This window comes from Chrysemys picta, chromosome 6, assembly GCF_011386835.1.
Source record: "Chrysemys picta bellii isolate R12L10 chromosome 6, ASM1138683v2, whole genome shotgun sequence".
NCBI lineage: Eukaryota > Metazoa > Chordata > Testudines > Emydidae > Chrysemys > Chrysemys picta.
The window spans coordinates 26,854,367-26,880,959 of record NC_088796.1 but is presented as its reverse complement, the minus strand read 5'-3'; the positions used below and the strand labels follow the sequence as shown (position 1 = coordinate 26,880,959).

Here is a 26,593-nt window from a genome sequence, read left to right as displayed (position 1 = left end):
ATTCTTAGGAAAATTTCCTGCTGATCAATGGGATCCTGACACAACTGCAGGATCTGGCCCAAAATTGACAATGAACAGAAACTTGTGTTTCAAAACAACCAAAAATTGTAAGGAAAACTTTAAGGGGTGCTTGATCCACATAGAAAGGAAAAGCTCAGCAGAAAACCAGATTGTCACAGCCAGCACACGTAACTTATTACTCTACCTGCTGACCTGCGCATGACTCAGGTAAAGCATGATGCAGTTGTAAACACAAATACAAAGACTGGGAGGTCTAGTCTCATCTTGCTGTGTCTGGATTTACGGGGTGAATTCTCACACAGCAAGATGAGACTATCTTATACCCCCCTGAGTTTTCAGTTCACATCCTGGATCATATGATATGACATGATACCCACATGTGAGGCAACACAAATATAAAATAACCAGAAGACAAAGAAGCTAAGAGGAGTATTTTAAAGAGAAACCACGTGCTGGCTGATGTATTAGGAGCACTGCATAACTCTAGCAAAGAGCTCACCACATAATGGGTGGCAAATCAGGAATGATTAAACCAAGTGGTGCTTTGTGAATACCAAAACAATGACTAGAGAGACTAAAAACATGCTCTATATTTCATTACATCAGTGCTCCAGTGTGCAAGGAGATGAAGCCCATCTAAGACCCTCTACCAGCCTTGTAATCCTGTCCCATAATTAATTGAAAAACCTGCAGGGAGTCATTGACATAAAACAGCCTCTCTCCAAATAATCAGGGATTAAGTTATACCACAGAAACCTTTTCAAAATAAATAGGAATCAGCACAAACTGTTATTGCCAATTAAGTAGCCATGGGCATATTGACCAACACAAGCAGAATTATGTAGGAACTAGATTGCAAAGTGCTTCAAAGTAGTTTTGTTAAATGTAGGTGCCACAAACTCATTCAATTCAAAGGATCACATAGTTCTAACATCAAAATACACGGAAGGCAACTTTGTTTAATGATCAGGAGACTGAACTCTATTCCTGTCAATGATTCACTTAGGCTTGGTCTACACTACCCCCCTAATTCGAACTAAGGTACGCAACTTCAGCTACGTGAATAACGTAGCTGAAGTTCGAAGTACCTTAGTTCGAATTAGTTCGAACTTACCTTGGTCCACACTCGGCAGGCAGGCTCCCCCGTCGACTCCGCGGTACTCCTCTCGCCGAGCTGGAGTACCGCAGTCGACGGCGAGCACTTCCGGGTTCGACTTATCGCGTCCAGACTAGACGCGATAAGTCGAACCCAGAAGTTCGATTTCCAGCCGTCGAACTAGCGGGTAAGTGTAGCCAAGGCCTTAGAGAAATCACTGGATCCCAACCCTGTCTATATAATGGGAACAATAATACTAATCCATTAATCCTAACTACCTGAAAGATCGTCTCTTTCCCTGTGTATGAGCTCAGATGAGTTCAAACTTAGACACTCCAGGTTTAAATATCTGGGCCACCCTTTTTCAAAAGGGGCAGCTGATTCTTGGTGTAACTCATTTTTCAAGTAGCCAGCTTGAGATTGCTGGTCCCTGAAAAAGTGATGCACCCAGAATTAGTGGACACTGTTGAATTGTTTGCCCTAAAAGGCAGGTGGCAGAAAATTTGCAGTGAAAAGTCCTGAGTAGAATTCACTTCCCCTGCTGGTATGATGAAGCCCAAGACTGTTGACCTCCAGGCCACAGTAAAAATTCCATCTGTTTTCCCAGGCTGCAGCATAAGGGCAAAGGCATGAGAGCTGCAGGTGGGGCTACTTTGCTTATTTGATTCTGTGAGAGAATTTATTATTTTTGTAATTGTTACATTTGATATTTGAAATATGTTAGTTTGGAGAAAGTATATATGCACCCAGAGCCATCTCTAAAACATGTGTTTTAATATACTGGAAAAATAAATACATTGAAAAATATCTGAAGTATCTTTACATCTGTCATGAAGGAAATATTTTTATTTATTTATTGTATTACTGTAGCAACTATGAGCCCCAGTCACGGACCAGGATCCCCTTGTGGTAGGTGCTGTACCAGAACACAGATACAAAAATATACAATAAAATTAACTAAAGGAAAATATTACATTATTTCTTTCCAATACAAAGATCAATATATAGTTAAGACTCAAGTTAACCATGGAGTTAACATCTCCCTTTGTCCCCTCTCTGCATGCGGATAATTGTAACATATAACCAACCACACTGTATTATTATATAATAATAATTATTATTATTGCAGGTAATCAAGGCCAGATGTTCTATTTGCAATGATTCTGGGAGGTCTGTCACGTCAGGTGACACTGTTAGCAGCTCTTCAGAATACAACCTTCTCCTAGTAAGCAATTCCAACAGGTTCCTGCATTGGTTGAAAACGGCCATTAAAGGACATCTGTAACTAATGTATTTGGAGTACAGACATTGCTAGGATGATATAAGCACCTGATCCAATGCCCATTAAAGTCAATGAAAACTTTCCATTGATTTCAATGAACATTGGGTCAGCTTTGCTAAGGTGATCATGCACTGTAACTCACAGACAGCCTAACACAGAGATACTATTGAATTCTGTGGGAGCTGGGGGATGAAGGATGGAGGGGGAATGAGTTCAGCATCTATCAGAAGCCGGCCTAGAAACACCTAAATGTCCAAGGCCTTCTTTAGTTCATGGTAAGTAGGCAGATGGTGTGACTCTCTCAGGGCAGGGTCCATGTCTTCCCCGGGGTTTGGAAAGTGCCTGACACAGTATAGGAACTACTGAACTCTAAAAAATAAATAACAATCAGAGCAGCTTGTGACGCACTTGGAAAATGAAATAGAAGATCAGGGTGCTTCGTGAATGCATGGAATATATGCAGGAGTGGAGTGCTCCTTCTATGTTAGCCTCCAATACAGCAGAAACATACAAGTTCAAATGCATTTGGGGTAACGCTCAGGATTTGGCCCACCACGTGCATGCACGTCACTATATAATATAAATGGTTTATTTAATTTTATATGCCCAGATCAAAAAATACAATAAACTGGCATTAAGGCTTAAAGTACCTGTTAATACTTTACAGGTAAGAACTATCATAAGAATATTGTAATTATCCCCCAAACAAACATTGCAAACCTAGGAAATACAAACTGAAGACTGTAGTTAAAAGAAATCCAAATATTTCTCATCAAGATATTTCAGGCTACATCTACACTAGCAACTATACATGCACATGGTTGTGCCATCATAATCCCATATTGTCCACACCTAAACCCCAGAAGCATGTGTCTGAAGGTGAGTAGAGGGTGAGAAAGCTAGCATGCCTGGGGGGTGTAGATAAGTACATGCTTCGGGCTGTGGCATGGCCCTATACCCATGCCAGTGTGCAGCGTGGATGGGGGCAAGGGGCATGTACAAGGTCTTGAGTTTCAATAGTCCTCCATACCCCCATTCCCATAATGCACTGAGCCCTTTTCTGCCTGATCCTACCCAATCTAAAAAGGTCACTCTTTTAATCCATACAGGTGAATACAGCTCCTGGTCCCAGAGCAGCCCCCTGGCACACCCACTACACCCAGGTGCTAATCAATGTGTAGTAAGAATACATTGTCCTCCATGAATTCACCCAGAGCAGCAGGAACATACACCAGTACCAGAAAATTTCAGAGTCTGGAGCAGGGGGTCATTGAGTGAACTCCAGTCCAGTGCCAGGAAACACTTGAGACTCCTGCACAACCATGATCTCATCAGTGGAGTTTCCAGCCCCAAAGTGGTTTGTAGTGGACCTATAGCTGTTTGGTGTTGATAGCTTCCACAGGACTATAGCCACCTGCTTCTGCACCTGTATGGCTTCCCTGAACTGAGAGTTCTGGCAATGCAGAGGTGTGGTGCAAGATCCTCATACCGCTCAATGAAGCTCTATTTCCTTCTTCAGATGTTCTGAAGCCACTGCTTGTCATCCCAGGTTCCAAGTCAATGTGATCCCACCACACTGTGCTGGTTCTCCTGCACCAGAAGGAATGGTCCACCCCGGGCAACACCAGCATTCACCATATCTGTGCCATAACAGCTCAATGAATTGTCATTCACTTTCAATGTCAGCAATCTTTGACATGTCACAAAGTTCTGCCCAAATTCCACCCAGCATCTCACTGATAGCCTTCTCCACGGCATAAACATTTGCCTCACAATAAGGAGCAGGAGCAGAACCACATCATCATCCCATTGCTCCAACCATGTCTTCTACCCAGTTTGGCTGGAGGGAGACATGGTCACAAACTGGCACCTACAAATACGTGAAAACTGGGGACAGTACCAAGAGCACACAGCAAAGCGGTTCCTAGAGTGTCTCTGTGTGATGCACAGAACCCTGGGATACCGCATCTGAAACAGTATAGCAGCAGTATGGACATGGGTGTATGTGTACCCAGGTCCAGCATAGCATATGTGGACACACAGCATGGGTATGGGGAACAGGCATAAGCATGGAGTATGTGCACTAGTGTAGACAAGGGAGAGGAAGGGGGGGAGAATGAGACTACTATTTGCTCTTTGAAGTAATACCACTTCCTAGGATGCAAAACTTAAAAGAGAAAAGGTGCTTCAGTATCAGACATGTCAATTTGCTGGCAATGAAATAACCTTTGCAGTAACACTGTCTTCTTCGGAGTTCAGGGTGCATAAAAATCAATATTTTTGGGGGAAAAAAATATAGATTTTTTTAAATTTAAATCTGACTTTTAATTTTTGTTATTTAAATTATAGCAAGTTTTTCTTTTTAAAATAAACCCATTTAAAACAAAATCTGAATTTAATACCAAATATGTTAATGCCTAAATTTATGATGATATCTTAAAACATTCCATTAGAAAATATATATGCTGAATCCACAAGTCTCTATCAAAACCTTTGAGTTAAAGGTTGCTTTTCTATTTAAAGAAAGAAACGGGGAAAATATGTAACTGGTCAAGCTTTATAAATATGGCACAATAGGTCATGTATGATCCTGTGGGGACCCAGGAGCTGTGTGACCAGGTGCAAGAGATTGGTAAAGTCATGACAGGCAGTAGGACCCAGCCTCTGACTCCAGGAGACTCCATCATGTATCTCATCACCACTGAGCTCACCTGGGTGGTTTCATAGATTCATAGATTCATAGATTCTAGGACTGGAAGGGACCTCGAGAGGTCATTGAGTCCAGTCCCCTGCCCGCATGGCAGGACCAAATACTGTCTAGACCATCCCTGATCTCTCTCATTCTCTTATTTTATAGCTTCTCCCTACCTAACCTCTGATTGGCTCAGTTTTCAACTTATGAATATTTATGACACCAACCACCATGTAAACTTACTTTCCAGCTCATGGAAAAATACTGAAGTTTATGCATCCAAAACATTTAAGGTTGTGTTGTTTAATAAAAATAAATATCATTTGCGGTTTTGTTGGTTTAATTAAATTCCAGTTACCATCCTAATGCAGCTTGACACAAATCATCAGCAAAAAGTTAATATATCATTCACCATTTTCTAACATACTAAAAATGGACAATAAGAATCTGAAAATATTAAGCGATATCATTGTTTAAATAAATGTACATGGGGTGCCCTCCTAGGTAGCAAAAAGATGTACCAAATCTAGTTTAAAGGCTCTATTTAGTTGTAAATTAACATGTTTTAATGGTTATATCAACCAATAAGAATAATGTGCCTTTGTTCAGAAAATAACTGAAGTACAAATGGAAAAGCTGATTAAAATCGATGATTTAAATTGAGGCTTTCCACTTGGTGATTCAAATTGACTTGATTTACATAAATCCATCCTACCAGAGTTTCTGCTGATATTTTATTTCAGTCGATTTGGTCAGGGTAACTCTGGCTAGATGTGAACTAGAGGGGAGTGGATATTTCACTACCTGTAGATCTCTACTCTGATTTCCAATGGAGATTGTTGGAGGGATTTGTTAGACTTCTGTGCATCTTCTGGCCATGTTAGACCTCTGTAATTAAGTTCAGTATATGTACATTGATGGCTTCTGGTTTTTGGAGTTTATTAATTTAATTGGGGTGGGGGTATTTTTAGCAATTTTTTAATGTTATGTAGGATGTCCAAAAATCAGGAGTTTTCAGGGCTCTTTGTATATGATTGTAATGTATATTACATGACAGTATATACTGCTATAATGAGCAATCTTTGTAATGTTTAATGTTGTGCTGATGCAAACAGCAATATGTTAAAGTGCATTAGGAAGCCTTTAGTGTGTGCCATCAAGGTCTACACACAGACCAATTAAGCTACAACACATTAGTGTGCTTTAGAAATCACACCTCCGTAATATGCATTACTGTTCTGTGTACACAAGCCCTTAAACACAAGTGATCATTTCCGGTGTTGTTCTGGTGTTTATTGGATAAACACCAACTTCTCTTTCTTTTTGTGGATGTTTTATTGGTTTTTTATCAGTTAAAATTTAAAATCAGAAGTCTCATATATACTGTACCTGACTGTGACTGAGCCTTTGAGGGACTGGGCAGTGCTGACAGCTAACTCATTCACACCTTCCTGTTGTAGTTACATGTACAGATTTCTAATGTACTAATGTTGTTTTCCCTACTCTTTCCAGATTAATGTCAGTTCCATTACTCAATTTCAACAGACTGGAATGTTATTCAGAATGTGCAATATTCCCAAATTAGCATTCAGAGCCTGAGTACTTTCTGGGCAACGGCCCACAGTGGAAGATGGAGAAAACAGATACAAGCTGTAGATGCAGTCAACACTAAGCAGGACTGGTATCCACTCATGTAGTGAAGGATCATTAGATGATCTAAATGCACATTAGGACATTGTCACTTTAAAACAGTTGATCTTCCTTTAGGGTACGCTGGCAAGATGCCCTGATCCCTGAAAGCTTTCAGAAGTCAGCATTTTATGAGGATAACATGAATTCAGACTCCTTCCTTTATGGCTTCATGCTCCTGCCATGTTTAAATTCCTAGTGAACAGCTGATGGAAAATGTTCAACATTTTTCCAGAAAAATTTTCATCAGCACTGTGGACAAATATAAATCATTCTATAAGCTGGTCGAAAAACAGCAACAATTTTTCTACAAAAAGATTCCAAGCAGGAAAACCATCAAAGTTTCAAAAATTTCAATCAGCTCTAGGAGTGAACAATGTGCTTTTATGTGTTGAATCTGAATAATATTGTGGTAGCTTCTTGTACAATGCATCAGACAACATGCCAGTTGTACTAATGCTAGTGTACTCTTGCTACAAGAGGCAGACAATGCAGTATTTACACTTACTGATAAATTTTCAAATTATTGCACCAGTAAGTAGGAGAGTTGTGCCTGAGTCTACAGTGTGAACGTTTCCAGTATAAGAACACATTTATGTAATAATTAAAATCTCGGCTCTATTACAAGTAAGATGACAGATTATAAAATTTACATGCATTTTGTAAAAAGATTTAAACACTTGTTTTACACAATTACAAATCATAGGTCATGTCGCATCATATGCGCATGCAAAACTGTTCTGCACATTGGAAAAATGGCAGTGGGGGAGGGGTAAGAAATATCATGTGGAAGTGATGGGACAAGTTAGGGTCCCAAGTACCAGTGCAACATCGTACCCTGTAGAACATGAGTAAACAGTAGTTAAGTAAGCATCAGAAGCGGGGGCGGGGGAACTACATATTTTCAGTGTCTAAATTCTCTCCCTACACAACGTGGTTTGGGGTTAATTTATTGCTGTATTCTTAGTCCACATTAAAAAGTCTGCCTTTAACTCCCGGGACCAATTAAGGAGGGTTTTGAACTTGTTTAGTCCCTCCTTTTCCATGATTGCAGAGACAAACAATTATTTAAATTGGGCAGTTTAAATAAATCCAATGGTTAACACCTCTATGAGTGTCTTGGACCCTAAGTTAAAGTACTATTATTATTCTGAATAGCAGTAAACCGGGATGTCTACATATAGGAACATTGCACAAAATGGGCATACACAGCATCGGAGAGCCCGCTGATAAACCCCGGTGACAGTAAAAGGGATGATACATAATGATGGTAGCAGAACATCACTGTTTGCCTGTGCATTGGACATTGGAGCTGATAGGCACTGGTGACATAGGAGATATTTTCAAAGATAAATATGGCAGTTAAGCAGCCATTGACCTTCAAATGGAAATTGGGTGCCTAAGAGCCCTTTTTAATCTTTAAAAGTCTCAACCCAGCAGACCCTTGGAGGATGTTACCATTGTTGGCCATTGGTACAGAGAACGAATGGAGGCTTTCACATGTACTGGCTTTGTCAGCAGCTTTTTCAGCCTGTGTGGGCCAGGGGCACTGGAGCAATATAGTGGAGGTGGTGAACACCACTGAACAAAACTGTAAACCCTGCATATGATGGAAGCCATGCATTCAGTTATTATTATTTCAAGATGGGGGAGCAGCACCCCTAGTTCTACACATACACCCCCCGTGGGGAATTGCAGTGGTGCACAGTGACCAACATCCTCACTCTGCAGGGATCCTGGAGTTGGCCAATGCATCCCCAAAAATTACCAGCACTGGCCAGACAAGGGATATGGCTGCAGTGGCCAAGGGAACTTTAGACAGAGGGGCTCCTATGGAATCTTGTCTACATATGAAAGCTGCTCTCCCCTATTAGAACTCCCAAACACTGCCTGCACTCCCCTAGGGGTGAACAGCCCATCATGCATAGCTGTTCCGACCGGTGCAAAGGGGATGCAATTTCTACCACCTGTGCCAATCAGGATGAAGTGAGCTCACTCAATGCAATGCGCTATCCGTTTAAAATTTCAGTTTTTCAGATCCCTCCAAACATACTGAAACAAATTCATCCCTGGCACAATAACTCCACAGAAGCCACTGGAGTTACACCAAGGATTAATTTGACCCACTATGTATTAAGTTATCCCCAGCCTTTCTGATACAAACAATTCTATACAGAACCATTGCTCTAATTCTCTACAAAACAACAGGCAACTTCCAGTTTTCAGACTTGTAAAGGCAAATAGCCTCTACTAGGGTTGCCAATTAAACTGTTAGCTGAGTACTGCATTAATAAGCCCAGTAGGAAGTCAATCCTATCCTTAATAGCAGAGCTAAACACTTTATCTTTTCTTACAAAAGAATGCAAACATTCATGTTGAAAGATAAACAGGAAATAGATGAGCACACACCTGGGTCTGAAGCGGAGGAAGCTGACCCTTAGGGATCTAAGAATCAGGGGTCCCATGGAGCATAGTATACCTTACAGGTTTCCATGAACATTCAGTTCAGAAGTTTAACTTAAAGTATAGCCGCCTCAGAAAATAAACACTGCACCAACAGTTCAAGGGATCCAATTTACCAGCAAGCAAAGGACCAAGAAGTGAAAAGCAAAACTAAGAGTGAAATGAGATCATTAACGACAAAATGAAAGAACTCACAAGTAAGGATAGAAAGCTAAGGGGCTTGAAAATATAGTGTGTAAGAACCAGACCAACCTCTAAAGCTGAGGTCTAAGTTTACACAGCGTACAACTGTTTGCTGCTGTTGTGCCTCACCAAATACAAGCCTGACCTAAAAACACAACTATATCCCCCAATATCATTTGGCCTTTCCTAAGAATTTAATTACAATTTTCATTCCCGTGCATATGCGAGAAGAAATTTCAATCTTTAAGGGCTGATTTTAAAAGTTCATTAATGCAACAATTGTATGTGCTGACGCCAAATACACTTTGAGGACATTCCTGTGAGGCATTTGTCCCTTATAAGTATCAAGAGGCTTGGAAGGATTGGATTTTTAATCAGCAAATGTTAGTAAACATCTGTTTCACCACACACACAAACACATGAAAAATATTTCCACTGATGATCATCCAAATTACAGATAAGCAAAGTAGGAAAAATGCTACTTGAGAACTTAGTAGCACTTGCACCAGCACTGAAGGATATTTACTGTGTATATTTAGATATGGGATGTTGACGATTTGTATTTTAATGTGTGCTCAGAAAAAGCTTTAACTTTTTGAATCAACATCTACTTTCGTTAAATAATTGTCTGACCCCCTATTTTGGACCCCCTCCATAATTTCCACAATGGTAAAAATTTAAATCAATAAACATTGACAAAAATGCTTAAAAATAAACATTGATATTATCCATCAAAATTATTTTAAAAATATAAAATTAAATTCTGCCAAACCTACTTATAAATACCCTAAAATATATGACCTAAAAGTGGTGAAAACTTGGTTTTCCAACAAGCCAACCAGGCTTATTCATACAAACTTTCAAAAATCCAGCCAAGAGATTGGTACATGTACGATATAGCTTCTATGGTCCAAATTCCAAACAAGCTTTGGCATCTTATTTCCTTCCTCGACTCTGTGACAATAGAATTTTTTAATTGTAAATGTAGCACACAGTGTACATCCACTACTGCCAGGGCTAGACTGGGACTATCAGCCACAGCCCGGAGTTGCAGAGCCGTATCACCCCACTGTCAGCCCAGCGAGAGACAGCTCCTTAGGGAGACATAATCCTTCCCTGAATTTCCAGTTACACATAGGGTGTGTGTGCAGGGTGCACCTTCCTTTGTGCTGGGCCTGGCTTGTTCCATGGGCCAACGCAGGGGAGGACAAGGCTACAGCTCCTACCTGTTCCTCTTTGGGACAGTCTGTGCTCTCAGGGGTATAAGGAGTCACTGTGCTCTGAAGTGTAGGGACTGCAGTTGTTCCTGGACCGCAACTGCACAAAGCATTCGAGGATGGGGCAGGGAGAGAAGGCTGCTTGCACCTCCCCCCCTCCTCTGCACTCCAGCTTGTCACAATCTGGCCCCAAATCAGCAGGGCTGGAAGTTGGCTGCTCTTCAGTCTTCCCAGCAAAATACCCTCTTCTTTTCTCCCAAGCCCCTGCCACCGCCGCTCCCCCCCAGGAGAGAAGACAATCACCTGATATTTCAATTAAATACTTCATGGGGGAAACATCACTGGTAACAAGATGGTAGCATCTGTCCCTCTATAGTTCTAATAACAAGCTGTTTAAAGGTATTTTAAACTTGATTCTTCTTGGAAGGCCCCAGCCCTCCCTTATGACTGTGAAGACTGTAGGTGCTTAAAGGCAGCTGGGAGTATAGGGTTATTAAAATCCCCCCTCAAAAAACCCACAAACAACATTATAGGAAGACCGGGTAGGGGGTGGTTATTTAAATAGTGTTTGAATGCAGTTCTGCCTAAAATACAACTTTCTCCGTGCAGTTTCCAATCAAAAATGTATATTTACTTGTTCATACTAACAGTCCTGTATCTGTGCTTAAAAGTGCAAGTGCCTCAGTCCTTCTCACATGGCAGTATAGATTTGCTTTGGTCTTTTTGAGTTGTTTGAATTATGTATGCAATATATACAATTCAATTTTAAAGAACTGCAAAAAAGGTGAGCAATAGACTTGTCCGTCTTACTTCTCCCTGTGGCATTCACTTATCAATTCTGTATGAAGTTGACCCAAAAGTCAGTAAGTAGTGATCCAAAAATATCTGGCAATGACCTCTGGAGCCTGGAAACAGCATGAGACTGCTTTTGCCTGGAGCCTCACAGAATCTTACTAGTGGCTCAACTTTCACAGAATTCTGCAAACCTCAAAAGGAAGCACATGTGGTGTCAGGTTCGGGGTGCTTGTGTGCTTTGGTGTTCAATGAGAGCTCCTTACAACTCTGATCCTTTAAAAACTGCACTTTTAGGACAGCCTTAATTAAGAAAAAGTGTGCTACTCACTGAATGTTCGGATAACGTCGCTTGGAGTGCTGGGTAAGCTGGATGCATAGGAATTCGCTGCTCTGATTGCAAACTGGTACTTGGTGTTTGGAATAAGTCCTTTTAGAACCATGGATTCCATCTGGATCTGCTCTTTTATTACTGTCCAATTGCTGTCAAGGTCTGGCCTAGGATTAAAAACAAGATCATAAATAAGTCAAGTTAGCTGTACACATTAATTGCCTTTAAACTGACCAGAAGTATCCAAAATAAAGAGGTACAAAAAAGGCACAGGAAGGAAGTACAAAGGGCAGGGGAAGTGGGCCGGGCAGAGCCAGGGCCTATAGAGAGTCAGAGCCATTTGAGACCTCTCTCCTCCTTGCCTCAGGAGCCGGGAGCTCTATGTTACTGTTGGGCTGAGGCTGCAGCGTCTGTAAAGATGGTGGAAAAGAATCATAGGACTGGAAGGAACCTCGAGAGGTCATCTAGTCCAGTCCCCTACACTCGTGACAGAACTAAGTATTATCTAGAATGGACCATCCCTGAAAGGTGTTTGTCTAACCTGCTCTTAGAAATCTCCGAAGATGGAGATTCCACAACCTCCCTAGGCAATTGTTTCCAGTGCTTAACTACCCTGACAGGAAGTTTTTCTTAATGTCCAACTTAAGCTGCAATTTAAGCTAATTGCTTCTTGTCCTATCCTCAGAGGTTAAGAGAACAATTTTTCTCCTTCCTCCTTGTAACAGCCTTTTTTGTACTTACCATGTCCCCTCTCAGTCTTCTCTTCTCCAGACTAAACAAACCCATTTTTTTCCAATCTTCCCTCATAGGTCATGTTTTCTAGACCTTTAATCATTTTTGCTGCTCTTCTCTGGACTTTCTCCAGTTTGTCCACATCTTTCCTGAAATGTGGCAACCAGAACTGGACACAGTACTCCAGCTGAGGCCTAATCAGCATGGAGTAGAGTGGAAGAATTACTTCTCATGTCTTCTTGGATTAGTCCCACTAATACATCCCAGAATTATATTTGCTTTTTGCAACAGTGTTATACTGTTGACTCCTACTTAGCTTGTGATCCACTAGGACCCCCACTGTAAATAACCATTGTAAATAAAATTGCACACAATGCTTTACCAGAAAGTCTTCAAGCTGTTTCTGGGGCTAGAAAGTACGTAGAAGCGAGTGCGCACACCACAGTGGAAAAGCATTTACTCATGAAAGTTGCTCTATTAAAGCCAAGAAGGATACTCATGTGAAGTAATGCTACTCAGCATAAGTAAAGGTGGGAGAATCGGAAATGTAAGTGTATGTGGAATTTTTTTCTTCTAATTTTTCATAATTATTATGAGATCATTTAGAGGCCTGTTTCTCAATTCAAGTGCACTATATATTTTCCCCCTTCTTTTCCTAGCCTTTTGTATGAATTCTGTGAGCACAATTTTCAAATGTGGAAATCTTAATAGGACCTTCAAATGCTACATTTGAACCTACAGAATGGCACTTTGGCACATCAGGCAAGATTCTGATCTGTTTAGTAAAATTTTGCAAATTGATGTCAATGGAGTTACTCACACTGGTGTAACCAAGATCAGAATCTAAATTGAAAATGATTGTTTTGCCTTATGATTAAGGGTCCATTAACAAATCTCCATTGGAAAACCGGGGGTCAAATTCTTCTCTCAGATATATCAGTGTAAATCTGGAGTAACAATGGTGGGAGAGAAGAATCTGCTCTAGGTATGTGGACTCAGTAACAAGTAATACAATTCCCGTCATTGCTCCTGGGAGATGCCTAGTTAAATCTTGAATCATACTTAAGGCTGCGATTCTTTCATGGAGGTCGCAGAAGTCATGGATTCAGTGACTTTCTGCAACCTCCGTGACTTCTGCAGCGGTTGGTGTGGCTGACTTCAGAAGCTGCACGAGTAGCTGGCCAGCTGCTCAGGTGCCCCATGGCCAGCTGCACCTGCTGGAGCAACCTGGGGCCAGCTGCTCTAGCAGTCCCCGGGGTCAGCCACACCGGCTGCTGCTCGGGAGCCCCAGACAGTTGGTTCCGGGGACCACGCAAGCAGCAGCCGGTGTGGCTGGTCCCGGGGACCGTGCAAGCAGCGGTCCTAGGGGCTACCCCGGCCACACCGGCTGCTGTTCGAGCGGCCCCGGGGAGTGCCTGAGCAGCAGTCCTGGTGGCTGATATGGGGCCAGCTCCACCGGCTGCTTCTCAGGTTCCCGGGGACCGCCGGAAAAGTAGCTGGTGTGGCTGACTCTGGAGAGCGTCTGAGCAGCAGCGGTCCCTGGGCAGCTGGAGCAGCGGCCCCGGGGTGCCTGGAGGCTGTCCGGAGAGTGGTCCCCGGGAGCATTAGCCGGGGGCCGTCAACCCGCAGCAGTGGAGCAGGGCCTCTCCCAGCAGGGGCCCCTGGAGCAGCGGGGGCCTAAAAGTAGAGATTTAGTCAGGGAAATTTTTGGTAAAAGTCATGGACAGGTCACATGCTAAGTTCCCTCTAATCTGCGCTACTGCGCAGCTGCCTATTAATCCCTGCACAGGGCCTCAGGGCTGCGGTGGGGAGAGATGCCACAGACTTGCTGTGGCCGGAGGAGACGCACCCCTCCCCCAGCCGCAACCCAGCCCCAGCATGGACCTGCAGTGGCGGGGAGAGGCGCCTCTCCCCGCCGGGCCAAGCATGGACTTGCCCCGGACTTGCTGTGTCCAGGGGAGAGGCCCTCTCCCCCACCCAGCCCAGGTGCTGCTTCAGGGAGAGAGAGCTTGGGGGAGTCCTCTCTCCCCACCGTAGCCCCTGGGCAACCTGCACTCCAAACCCCTCATTCCTGGCCCCACACCATAGCCTGCACCCCCAGCCGGAGCCCTCATCCCCCTGCACGCCGACCCTCTGCCCCAGCCCTGAGCCCCTCATCCCCTGCCCCACCTCAGAATCCTCACCCCCCCACAGCACAATCCTGAGCCCCCTCCCACATTCTAAACCCCTCGGCCCCACCCCTACCACATGGGTTTTGTTATGTGCACCAATATGGAGGTGATGTGTCACACATCACCTCCATATTGATGCACATAACAAAATTCATTCTGCACATGCGTGGGAAAAATTAGAGGGAACAATGGGCATAGGCCATGAATTTTTATTTATTGCCTTGACTTGTCCATGACTTATCAAAAATACCCATGACTAAATCTTAGCCTTAATCATACTGAAAGCAGAAAGCCAAATCCTGCTTGCCTTATTCACATGAGCAGACCAGCTGAAATCAGTGGGATCATTCACATGAGAATATGACCCAAACAAACGTTCCAGAGAAATTAGATGTATTAACATTTATATGTAATGAATTTTTGGAAGGGAAGCACGCACTGCATCTGCCTGTTATGTAATTGACCTTAGGGGAGCTATTCTGATATTTTGACACAGTCCCCACTCTTCAGAAGAGTTAACTTGTACCACCAAAGAGAATACATAATGGAAGGAAGTAAACACATGTAAAAACCCAAAAATTTAAACATGAAGCCAGCTCAAAGAAACTCAGATTAAAGTAGCTGAAAATAAAAAAGGGAAAGAAATGACCTTTAAGATAAAATTATCCTGGTGTCCTTTACTAAGATGTCCTTCTGATATTTATTGCAGGAAATAACCTCCAAGTGCTCCCTGAATCTACTATTGTTTACAGAGGACTAGCTGCAAATATCTCCAGCAGTCTTCTAATGAAAATTATAGCACAAAACAGGCATTTTGCATTTCTTGTTTATTTGCAGCTGCAGGGAACAGAAAGTTAACGTATGTTTTATTAGTCAGTCAATACAAGATTTATTGAATCATCCAGGCTTTTATTTCTTTTGTGCAAGTAGGGTGGGTGCATTAATAAAACAAGAGTTTGCAACTATTACCTGCATTCTGCTTAGGGCATAACCCGAGAGCTGGCAATGTGAATATTTGATTGTCTTAATGGGTGCCACAAGGAGAAATCGGTTAAAAAAAAAAAACCTTCACAGAAATGCACAAGATGTGATGATTCAGCTAAAAATATTGCTTTAAATCCATCTCAATAGCAAGTTTATCATGTTAGACAGAGGAAATTTCTTTTGGCTTCCTTAACCAAGCAGCAGGGGGCAGCCTTGCAGACTATATCCAGTTCACCACTCTACTTTCCATTCCTGGGCCAAATGCCCAAAATGAAAACACGCAACATTTTTCAAATTAAAGGGTGCGGATGCTTTTTCTTTATATATACTTCTCAACAGCAATCTCAGTTTTTCAGTACAAGTCTCATTTGATCTAATAATACTACAAATAATTCCTGCCAATTAAAAATAGCCTTGTGGATATAATATAATGGATACAGCTACCATATGCACCAGAATGGGAATACACACATCTAAAAGGAGAAACCATGTGGAGACATAGCTTGCTGAGAGTGGATTGCAGAGATATGTTCAGTCTCCAAAGATCCTAGGCTACTGTTGACTTTTCCTAATCGTCTTTTACAGGCCTTTTTTCTAGAGAAACAATAACAGAGGAAGAGTCTTCAAACCACTAACTGTATGCAGTTAAAAACAGAGAGATTTATCACTTGACCTTTACTTTCCAGCCTGTCCTCTGTATTAACAAATCAGTACAACATGACAAAATGGCAAACAGATGGATAGAGAAACATTTATGATAAACTCAGCTCACTATGTTCAGTGAGCCAACTTCAATGTTTTCTTCTTCTTTGGGGTTTAGAAATGTCTTACGAAAAAGTTCAGTTTATGTCAACTTTTACATCAGTAAGGCTCACAGAGAGTAATCAGTTCTACAATCACTTCATACAGCTATGTTTCCTTTCCCTTGAAACACTGGGAATAGCCCTTTGTGCTACAATACTATGTATAAATCTGACCCTTATCACACAGCTCAATACAATATACCTGTGTATGAGGAAACCAGAAGACTTCCAAGGCTATTTTCTGCTCTTAAGTTACAGCAGTGCATCTCCAAGCAGTGTATGGAGAAGTACGGTGTAACTGAATGCAGAAATAGCCAACATTAAGAACAAAATCAAACAGAGATGTTTTAAAATATAATAAGCCAGATGGTCCAAATCAGTGGGATTGGGCAGATTTCACTAAGAGCTGAATTTTGTCCTGTGTGTGTCTAGAACATTTGGGTTGCTACTTTATAACATAATGTTTGATTGAATTTTAAAGAAGAAACCTTTGAACTACAAATTCAAAAGCACTTGAACTTTCGTTTTAAATGAGCTGGGAATAATTTAGTAGAATAAAACATCTGCTAATAATCCAAATTTTATAGTTCTCAGTCCTTTAAGCCATGTTTTTACTTAGCCCAAGTAACAAGCTCAGACCTGCAAAATATTAGTTGCACATTACTATTACTATACACAGTAAATATACAAACATTATAGGGAATTCATATTTGCCATGAAAAAATACTCTACATATGAGGTAACTCATTATGGGGCATTATTATTGTTATTTACATCCTGCTTCTTCATTCTATTGCAATTGTGCCTCAGAACTGCAATCAGGACCCCACTGTACTATGACAACATTTCCCAAACTTTTGAAAGTTGAGCCCCCTTCAGGAAAATGAAACCAATCATGCCCTCAAATCATATGTTGTTATAGGCCTACACTTCTTACTTTATATATATTCCACATCCCTATCTTTCCCTAGCAGCCCCCCCTCCACACACAAATGCTTTCCAAAGATGTAACTCTTCATAATATGATACTTCCTCTCTTTTCCTGCATGGTCTGAGCAGTGACATAGTTAACAATATTGACATTAAAAGTATCATCACTGGGCACTTGAGTTAGCACCCACTGAAATGAATGGGGCAATTCACACGTCAGAGATATTGTTTCAGGCTCTCTGCAAACTCAAGCAGTCATCACTGCATTGCTTACACTCTGGTTATGGTGTGAAAGTCTTCATTACAACAGAGCTGAGGAAAACAAACCAGAAATTCTCTCCCATAGGAAATTATAATATTTCAACATTCGTTTTCATCCTGTATCAGGATGAAAAGTTGAAATATTGGAAATTTTCAATTTGGAAGTACCAAAACATTTTGTTTTCTATTTGAAATAAACATTTAGTTTTGGTTTGTTGAACCAAACTGCAACATTTAGCTTTGAGTTCATTCAACATTAGACTGCAATCACCTATGGTGTGATGGTGCCTCATAGGAGTGGTATATCAGATACCTCTTGTACCCTATGGACTGGGCTCCCTGGCCAGACATCTCCCATGATGCACCCCAGTCATGTGATTCCCATGTTGTAGCAAATGACTCAGTAAAAGGAAACCCCAGGGAATCATGAGAGATGTAATCCAGCCAAGGAGCCTGGACCATGGGAGAGAATGGGGGCATGAAACACCTGAACTACAACATCCATGAGGCGCTGCATCACAAAATATTTTGGTTCACTTTAATTGAAATATTTTGATTTGGGTTGAACTGACCTGAAATAAAATATTTTGTTTTGATTTTCCCAACAGAAATCTTTTTTTGTCAAAAATCAAAATATCACTGTATAAAATTTCAATTGTAGGGAAACCGTATTTCCTATTAAAAACAAATCAAATATTTTCAGGGGGAAATTCCTGACCAGTTGTACTCCACTGTACATAACAGCTAGAATTACTCTTTAAAAAAAAATGAAAGTGGTGACTCGAGAGCAACTGAGAAATCTGTCCATGCCCCCTCATCCAACTACTCTTTTATGACATGCCATACTTTATGAAACACTGTACAAACAACACAAACACAGTCCTTGTCCCAAGGACCCCGCAGTTGAAATTCTATTCTATCGTCTGTGACCACAGAGGGCTCTCTGTGTGTCTGGACTATGCAGATTCACCAGCCATTTGACCCCACAATGTGGGGATGCCACAGCCAGATGTGTGACTGTTAGGCTGCAGTGGAGCCAGAAGAGAGGATTTTCCCATGGAGATTCTCACTGTGAAACCCCATTGCTTGAACTGCGCACCAGGGAAAGGATTTACACCTATATGGCGTATGGGCGATTTCTCCTTGAGCTGAGTTTTAAATGTGAGAGATACTTTCTGTGGTGAATTTAGAATAAGCTCTATCATATGTTTTTTTTTTCTTTGCTGTAAATTATGTCCTCTTTGCATTCATGGTAACAGTGAAGAATAGACAGCTGTTGAGGGATACAGTTTACCATGTTATGTCCACTGAAATAATCTGGGCTGCTAAGTGATACAGTAACTCCTCGCTTAACGTTGTAGTTATGTTCCTGAAAAATGCTACTTTAAGCGAAACGATGTTAACCGAATCCAATTTCCCCATAAGAATTAATGTTGAGACAGCAGCTGCCTCTCTCCATCCTGAGCCCTGTAGTATCCCCTCCCCCACCATGGAAATGGGGTAAAGGAACAGGGGGCAGGAGTGGGGGAGGGGGACACCCTTACATTATCCCCTCTCTTTCCCCACCCCTTACACAGCAAGCAGAAGGCTCCTGGGAGCGGCTCCAAAGCAGAGGGCAGGAGCAGCACAGGGCAGTGTGGGGAGGGACAGCTGAACTGCAGGCAATTGATAGCCTGCTGGGCAGCTGCTGCACAGGGAACTTAGGGGACTGGGGAGCTAATAGGGAGGATGCCGGTCCACCCTGGTTCCAAGCCCCCACCAGCTAGCTCCAACGGGCTACTCGACCTGCAAGCAGTGGACAAAGCAGGCAGCAGCCAAACAACATTATAAGGGAGCATTGCACAACTTTAAATGAGCATGTTCTCTAATTGATCAACAATGTAACAACGAAACAACTTTAACTGGGAGAACTTTAAGTGGGGAGTTACTGTAATTCATTACTGCAATGAAATTACCTCACAGAAAACAGGAGTTCCATTTAAAGGGAATGGAACACCAAAAGAGGTTCATTTTGGTCCCAATCCTCTTCTCAGCACCCTGCTCTGGGTGCTTTGGAAATGCACAGGGGGAAATGGGAAGGGAGCTACCCGCCAGACAAGAGCCTTTTCACAGCTGTTGCTGTAGCCTCTAATTTCCTGCACCATGCAGCCTTCCTACTCCCTTCTGCAGGTGTCTGAGGGGAAAACAGGGGAAGGCCCAGCTATTGACACTCCAGCCAGACCTTACCCTCTGCTGTCAGCTGACATACAGTACAGCTCAGCTCCTGAGCAAGCAACAGGTGTATAGGCCCTACTGCATAGGCCCTCCCTCAACAACTGTTCCTACTTTGAACGGCAGAATCATCCTGGTTCACTGTTGATGGCTCCTCCATTGCCACCAGCCACAGGAAAAGGGGCCAGATTTTCCCTATATCTGGAGATTCATATTAACAAGTGTCCTCTGCATCAATACTTCCAAAAAGACTGAATGAAAGTAGCAGACTCATTAGCTGCTCACTTATTAAGGGATGTATGCAGCTGAAATAGCATTTTTACAGTACTAAAGATGTTAGTCAAAAATGCATACTCTGATTAACCAGTTCCTCTAAAGTTGGAAGTTCAGTTATGCACCCAATGGACTAGAGCCTTTGAGTATTTCAGGGAAAGTGCCCGATTCCAGAAAATTCAGCTGGAGCTGAAAAGTGTTTGTGTTAGCTATAGGCAAGCCCTTTACAAAAACCCAGCATATTTGAAACCCAATATTTTACCTCACACAGATATGCTACTTCTCAAAATATTCCTCATCTTGAAAATTTAAAATAATTATTCCTGCAGGCATCCAAGAAAGAAGCCATTCGCCTGTTTAGGCCTATCAACTGTTCTATTACATATTCCTTAAGGACTGTACTGCTAACGGTAAGTAGATAGGTATTTTACAAGTTAGCTCTAAATCAGACTCAGATATGCTCAAACAATTAATTTATTGTATTACCCTGAGATTTTAATCCCAAAATTCCCACCTGGATGGAATGAAGACAGTATGGTTTCCTGTCGGTGGCAGACTCTCCCCGTGTTGTTTTTCTAGGATATGGGTAAGAAAGTTAGCCCTGAGGGAGTGAAATGATTCAAATTTCATTGTTTCTGAAGGCTTGTTTTACCCGCACAAGAGATTCACAATCTAAGAAAACCAGAGACATGCATAGAAAAGTAGAGCTACTGATTCTGCAAAAACAGAGTATCGGATTGGAAGAGTATTTATTTAAGACAAGGGGGGTTGATTCAGAATAGACTTTTTTTTTTTTTTACACTGGTATAATCCCACTCGACTTCACTGGTATTACTCCTGATTGATACCAGTGTAATTTAGCCTTAAAACGTATGCAGCAAAGAAAATGCAGGTGAAGTGAAAAGTCTCTCTCTAATTGCTATTTAAGGCTTAAGGTTCACTGAACTTTCTCCAAACAAACATACTGAAGCATCCAAATGTAAGAGGGTATAATCCCCCAAATGACCAAATACATTGTGAGTTTTATTTTAAAACCTCTGACTAAACAATATTATCAAAACAACGTGCTGTTAGCAAATTCTTTCCCAAAGTCTGGAAACAACTACACAATGAATTTCAATTACTCACATCTCTTGACCTACAGAAGAGAATACAAGTATGTACTCTGCAGCTAAGTAAATTTATTCAAGGATGCATTTTCAACGTATCTAGTGGGGATTGGGATGCCCACCTTATACTTTCGCTAATGGGTATTACGAAGAGATGCTGTGACAGGATGCATTCGCTCCGCACTAGATCGGGAAGAGTTAACCTTACATTGTGGGCTAAGGAAGCAACACCCCCTCAGCTCTACTGGGCATGCTCCAAATGCACCAGTATAAAAGGGAGCAGCTCGGGGGGGGGGGGAGTACCGCTGGAGCGGAAGGACACACTTTGTAGGCTCCAGCCCCAGTTGCTGGGGACTGTGCAGACAGGGAACCTGAAGACATTGGAGACGCCCAGACCATAGCAGTGGGAACCACGGTAGGAAGCAGCCCAGGGGAATTAGACAGTGGTCCGGTTAGTGAGCCGGAACTTTGAGTCAGCGTGTTTCGATTGGACCCCCCGCTGATTCAGTGGCACATCCTCTGGCCACTACCAGGGCCCTGGGCTAGGGCCCGGTGGAGAGGGAGGGCCCGGGCCCCCCTACCCAGGCCACCCCCCCCCTTTTTTGTACATAGTGACCCCTTCCCTGACAGAGGCCACTAGGCCTTACTACCCCACGGATGGCGCAAACATATTGACTTTGGCCTCTAGGCCTTGCTGCCCTGTTAACAGGGGCGCATCTATTGACCGTGGCCAATGGGCCTTACTGCCCTGCTGACTGGGCAAATCTATTGACTTTGGCCGTTGGGCTTTACTGCCTTGCTAAGAGGGGCAAATCTATGGACTCTAGCTGCTAAGCCTTACTGCCCTGCTGACTGGAGCGAATCTATTGACTTTGGCCGCTGGGCCTTACTGACCTGCTAACAGGGGCAAAGCCATTGACTTAGGCCACTAGGCCTTACTGCCTGGCTGAGTGGGGCAAATCTATTGATTTTTCTATTGACTCTGGCCATTGGGCCGCACTGCCCTGCTAATAGGGGAGAATACATTGACTTTGACTATTAGGCCTCATTGCCCTGTTAGCAGGGGTAAGTATATTGACTCTGGCTATGGAGGCATAAACGCAGGTTACGTATGCCCCGCCCCTACACCCTAGGGAAGACGGTGCACACTCGCCCCACATTGGACAGGGTCCCCCCAACCCTGTCACAGATGCACATAAACTTGCAGACTACTCTTCGCAGGACAAAGAATGAGGGTGAGAGAAGCACAATGAGTCAGTACTCAACCAAATCCCTTTCTAACATTTGTGCTGAGTTCAAAGAAGGGGAGGGAGATGGAAAGATTCATATCACTATTATATTGGGAAAATAGGCACAATCTCCTATTAATTCTAAACCACAGCTAGTCTTACATAATGCCTATTAGACATCCTTCACTCTTATGTACTAGCTCCAAATGCAGTAATCATTGTGTCACTTCAAACCCACTAAACATCAGGCACTCTGATTTGAACACAAAGTGTCACAGGAATTCAGAAGCAGACCTTCAGGCATGGGGAAATCTTTTTCATTATATCTGTGTTTTCTGGACTGTAACTGTGCTGTAGGACAATCAATGTTTGGGTTTTTTGCATTTTTTTATTTTTATTTTACAACACCAAGCTCTTAAAAAAAAAATCTTTAGATGTGGTTTCCCTGATGAACTGAAGCATGAAAAAAAGATGTTTTGACCTCACAGCACACAGCAGTCCAGAGGCAAATCTGTCTTCTTGCCTAATAACTTTCAGTGAAACTAATCAACATATGTTTATTTAATGGACCAAAGGAAGAGACATACCAGTATGTTGTGCTCTTACAATATGTGCAGACACAAACAAACAAGCCTCACATATGTTTGTAGTAGGGTGACCAGACAGCAAATGTGAAAAATCGGGACAGGGGGTGGGGGGTAATAGGAACCTATATAAGAAAAAGAACCCCAAAATCGGGACTGTCCCTATAAAATTGGGACATCTGGTCACCCTAGTTTGTAGGTACCACTCACATACTTCTTATAGCTGCAGCTCAGGGACCAATTTTACAAAATTTAGCTCTATTACAGGGGTGGCCAAACTTACTGACCCTCTGAGCCTCATACAATAATCTTCAGAAGTTCAAGAGCCGCAAGACACGAACAACCTTTACACATGCATTTTTAAAAATATTAGCATCCTACTTACTGTATCACAGCTAATTACTGCTAGAGCTAGAGGCCTTGTGGGTCTCTATCCTAGTCATAAGTCTTTGGAAATCTGGTTGATATGTTGTCAAGGCGATATGGAGGAGCTCGGTCAGATGTTGATTTGTAAGGACTGCATGATGTTCCAATTTTACAAACTTCATCACAGAGTACAGCAATTCACAGGAGTATGTTGTGCCAAAAATTGAAATGAGTCGCACATTAGTCTTTTTAAGTTGAGGATACTTCATTCCTGGCACTTGCTTCCAGAACTCGATTGTAGACTGATTTATGCATAATCTTTAGAGCCTTGTCTTCCTGCAGTTCCAATAGTTCCATTTCTACAGTAGATGTTTCTGTAACCACAGTTTTGGGAATCTGACAGCCGTCACTGATCACATCAACCATGAATGGATTTACAAAAACGGGGAAGCAGGATCTCAGCTTCTGCAAGTCTTCAAACCCGGACTGGAAGTCATTAAGCAGGCCTTGTAATTTAACCTCTGTGATCTTCTACTTTGATTACCCTACTCTTGAGATGGGGAAAGTGGTTGAAGTCTCTTGACACTATGTCTCTTTGCAGAAGCTTTAACTTGTTCTGGAAGCTGAAGACTGTCTGAGTAAGGTCAGAAATAATCTTATCCTTCCTTTGGAGTGCCAAGTTGACAGTTGCAGAGCTGCATAATATCAATGAAAAACATCAGATCCTGCATCCATTGCTCATCTTTCAGTTGTGGACAGGACTTCTCCTTTTCTTCAAAGGAAAGCACTGATAGGCTCCATCAGTTCCACAAACCTATTTAAGATATTGTTGGTTGATAACCACCTCACAATACAGTTGAAAGAGACATTGTTAGGTTGTCTTCAAGCTCCATCTGTTCAATGACATTTTTGAACTGTTGATGAGTCTTCTCATTTGAATGGATGAAATTGACAATTTTCAGGACTGTTTTTGTAACAATTTCATACCTGAAGTATCTGCCTGTGAGATGTTCACGACGGATGATGCAGGGAGAAACTCTGGAAATTTAGGATCACTTTTCAAAAGTCTGATAAGGCCTACTTTTTCCCCCCCACCATTGCAGGTGCTCCATCTGTTGCAACACTGACAAGTTTATCCAGTGGTACATCAGCATTTGTCAATGCTTTATCAAGTGCATTATTTATGTCAACACCACAGGTTGTTTCTTTTAGCATCACTAAGTCCAACATTTCTTCTTTTACAATTACATCCGTGGAAACATAGCAAACAAATATCACTAGTTGTGGTTTATCTTGAATATCTGTGGATTTGTCAACAGCTAGTCTGAATGCTAGAGAATTCTTTAGACCATTTTGCATCTTGCTTGCATCAGCACAGATCTGGGAGATCTGCCTCTCTCTAGCATGGCACGAAATTGTAATTTGCTGTATTAGTCATTGAAGTTTTGTGTTACTTTGATCTAAAATTGCAACCACTTCTGCAATATTCTTCTTAACAAATTCTCCATCACGGATGTTTCGCACGAGTGATATTCCATGCCATAACAAAACTAGGTTCAGTCGTTGTGTCAGCTTCCTTACTGAATGCCGAAAGTAGTGTCTGTTAACTGTCGAGGTGTAAATTTAATGTGGTTAGCTTATTTTTCCTTAATTCTGATCCAGGAGGATATTTAGAGGGAAAGTTATTGTGATTAGTTTCATAGTGACATTTCAAGTTGCTCGCTTTGTAGTGAGAGAGCAATGCATTGCAGATAAGGCACAGGGGTCTGCCACCTTTACTAGTGAATGCAAAATCTTCCTCCCATTCTGGCTGAAAACTTCCGTTTTCTTCTTCATACTTGCATTTCTTACAGTTTGATGATGTCATTGTCATCCACGAAATTAACATAGGCTTAACACTTAAATCTATAACTATTCAACTGCAACTTATGAACAGTAAACACAGTCTGTAGTGTGCACAGTGCAAGTAGATCGAAGCACATAAGGTCATAGAATATCAGGGTTGGAAGGGACCTCAGGTGGTCACCTAGTCCAACCCCCTGCTTAAAGCAGGACCAATCCCCAGTTTGATTTTTGACCCAAATCCCCCCTTCAAGGATTGAACTCACAACCCTGGTTTTAACAGGCCAATGCTCAAACCACTGAGCTATCCCCTCAGCACTAGAGTGATGCAATTTCCTGTTATAATGAGCATGTGCCTCTGAAGCTGGAGCCTAGGCATCACTTGCAGGGCTGAAGCCCCAAGCAGCAGTGCCCCTCCTCCTGCAGATTTGAAGCCAAGAGCACCAGCTCACCCCTGCGACGCTGAAGCCCTGAGCCTTGGCTCCCCTCCCCCCCCGCAAAGCTGAAGCCCCGAGCCTTGGCTCCCTCCTCACAGGGCTGAAGCCGCAAGCGCCAGCTCGCCCTGCTGTGGGGTCAAGCCTCAAGCCTCAGTGGCCCCCCACGGGGATTGAGCAGCAAGCACCAGCTCAACCCCACCGCCCCCCACGGGGTGAAGCCCCAAGCTCAGTAAGCCACAGTTGACCCCTTAAAGAGCCACATGTGGCTTGCAAGCCGCGGTTTGGCCATGCCTGCTCTATTATATACTATTGCACGTTTTAGATAATTCAGGATAGAATCTCCTTGAAGGTTTTTTAATAACTTTCCATAAAAACTAGGACAGGAACAGTACACAAGATCCATAAAGTAAAGAACACATAGTGATTTGAGACCTGCGAACTCAAGATACCACCTCTTCTTATATTCTTACATGACAGCTGAAATCAGCTGAGACAATTGAGCTGACAGTCCCAACATTTCTACTTCTGAGGGCTGGGGACAGGGCATTTCTACCTCTGAGAGCTGGGGACAGGACATTTTCAGGGGAAGGCCCTTGACTCTGAAATTCTCTTCTCCCCTTAGCGTGAGTTTGATGACTTCCAGAGCATGTTTCAAACCCTGTTTACTCAGGCTTACCCCAGAGGGTGGGTATTTTTTTTAAGGCGAAGGGTGGGAGTCATTGCTGACTTTATATCAATTGAGATTATTTATTTTAAATTTTTACAGTACATTTCAGAGAGAGAGAGAAAGTGATAAATGCACTATATAAAATGAATGAATAAATAATGAGGAACATCTGCACTGAATCTCATAATATAATTTTGAAATACATGTAGTGCACATATACTGAAATTC

The 26,593-nt window shown here is 42.3% G+C and overlaps 1 protein-coding gene across 4 annotated transcripts in view; it reads right to left on the bottom strand.

The window, feature by feature from the left end:
- Window positions 1-26,593, bottom strand: part of EGFLAM (EGF like, fibronectin type III and laminin G domains) — a 129,731-nt gene that overhangs the window by 61,965 nt on the left and 41,173 nt on the right. For all 4 annotated transcript variants that reach the window (XM_065550028.1, XM_005282161.4, XM_065550027.1 and 1 more), the window contains one exon: window positions 11,767-11,933. In XM_065550028.1, coding sequence (XP_065406100.1) covers window positions 11,767-11,933 — 167 coding nt within the window. The remainder of the gene's footprint in view (window positions 1-11,766; window positions 11,934-26,593) is intronic.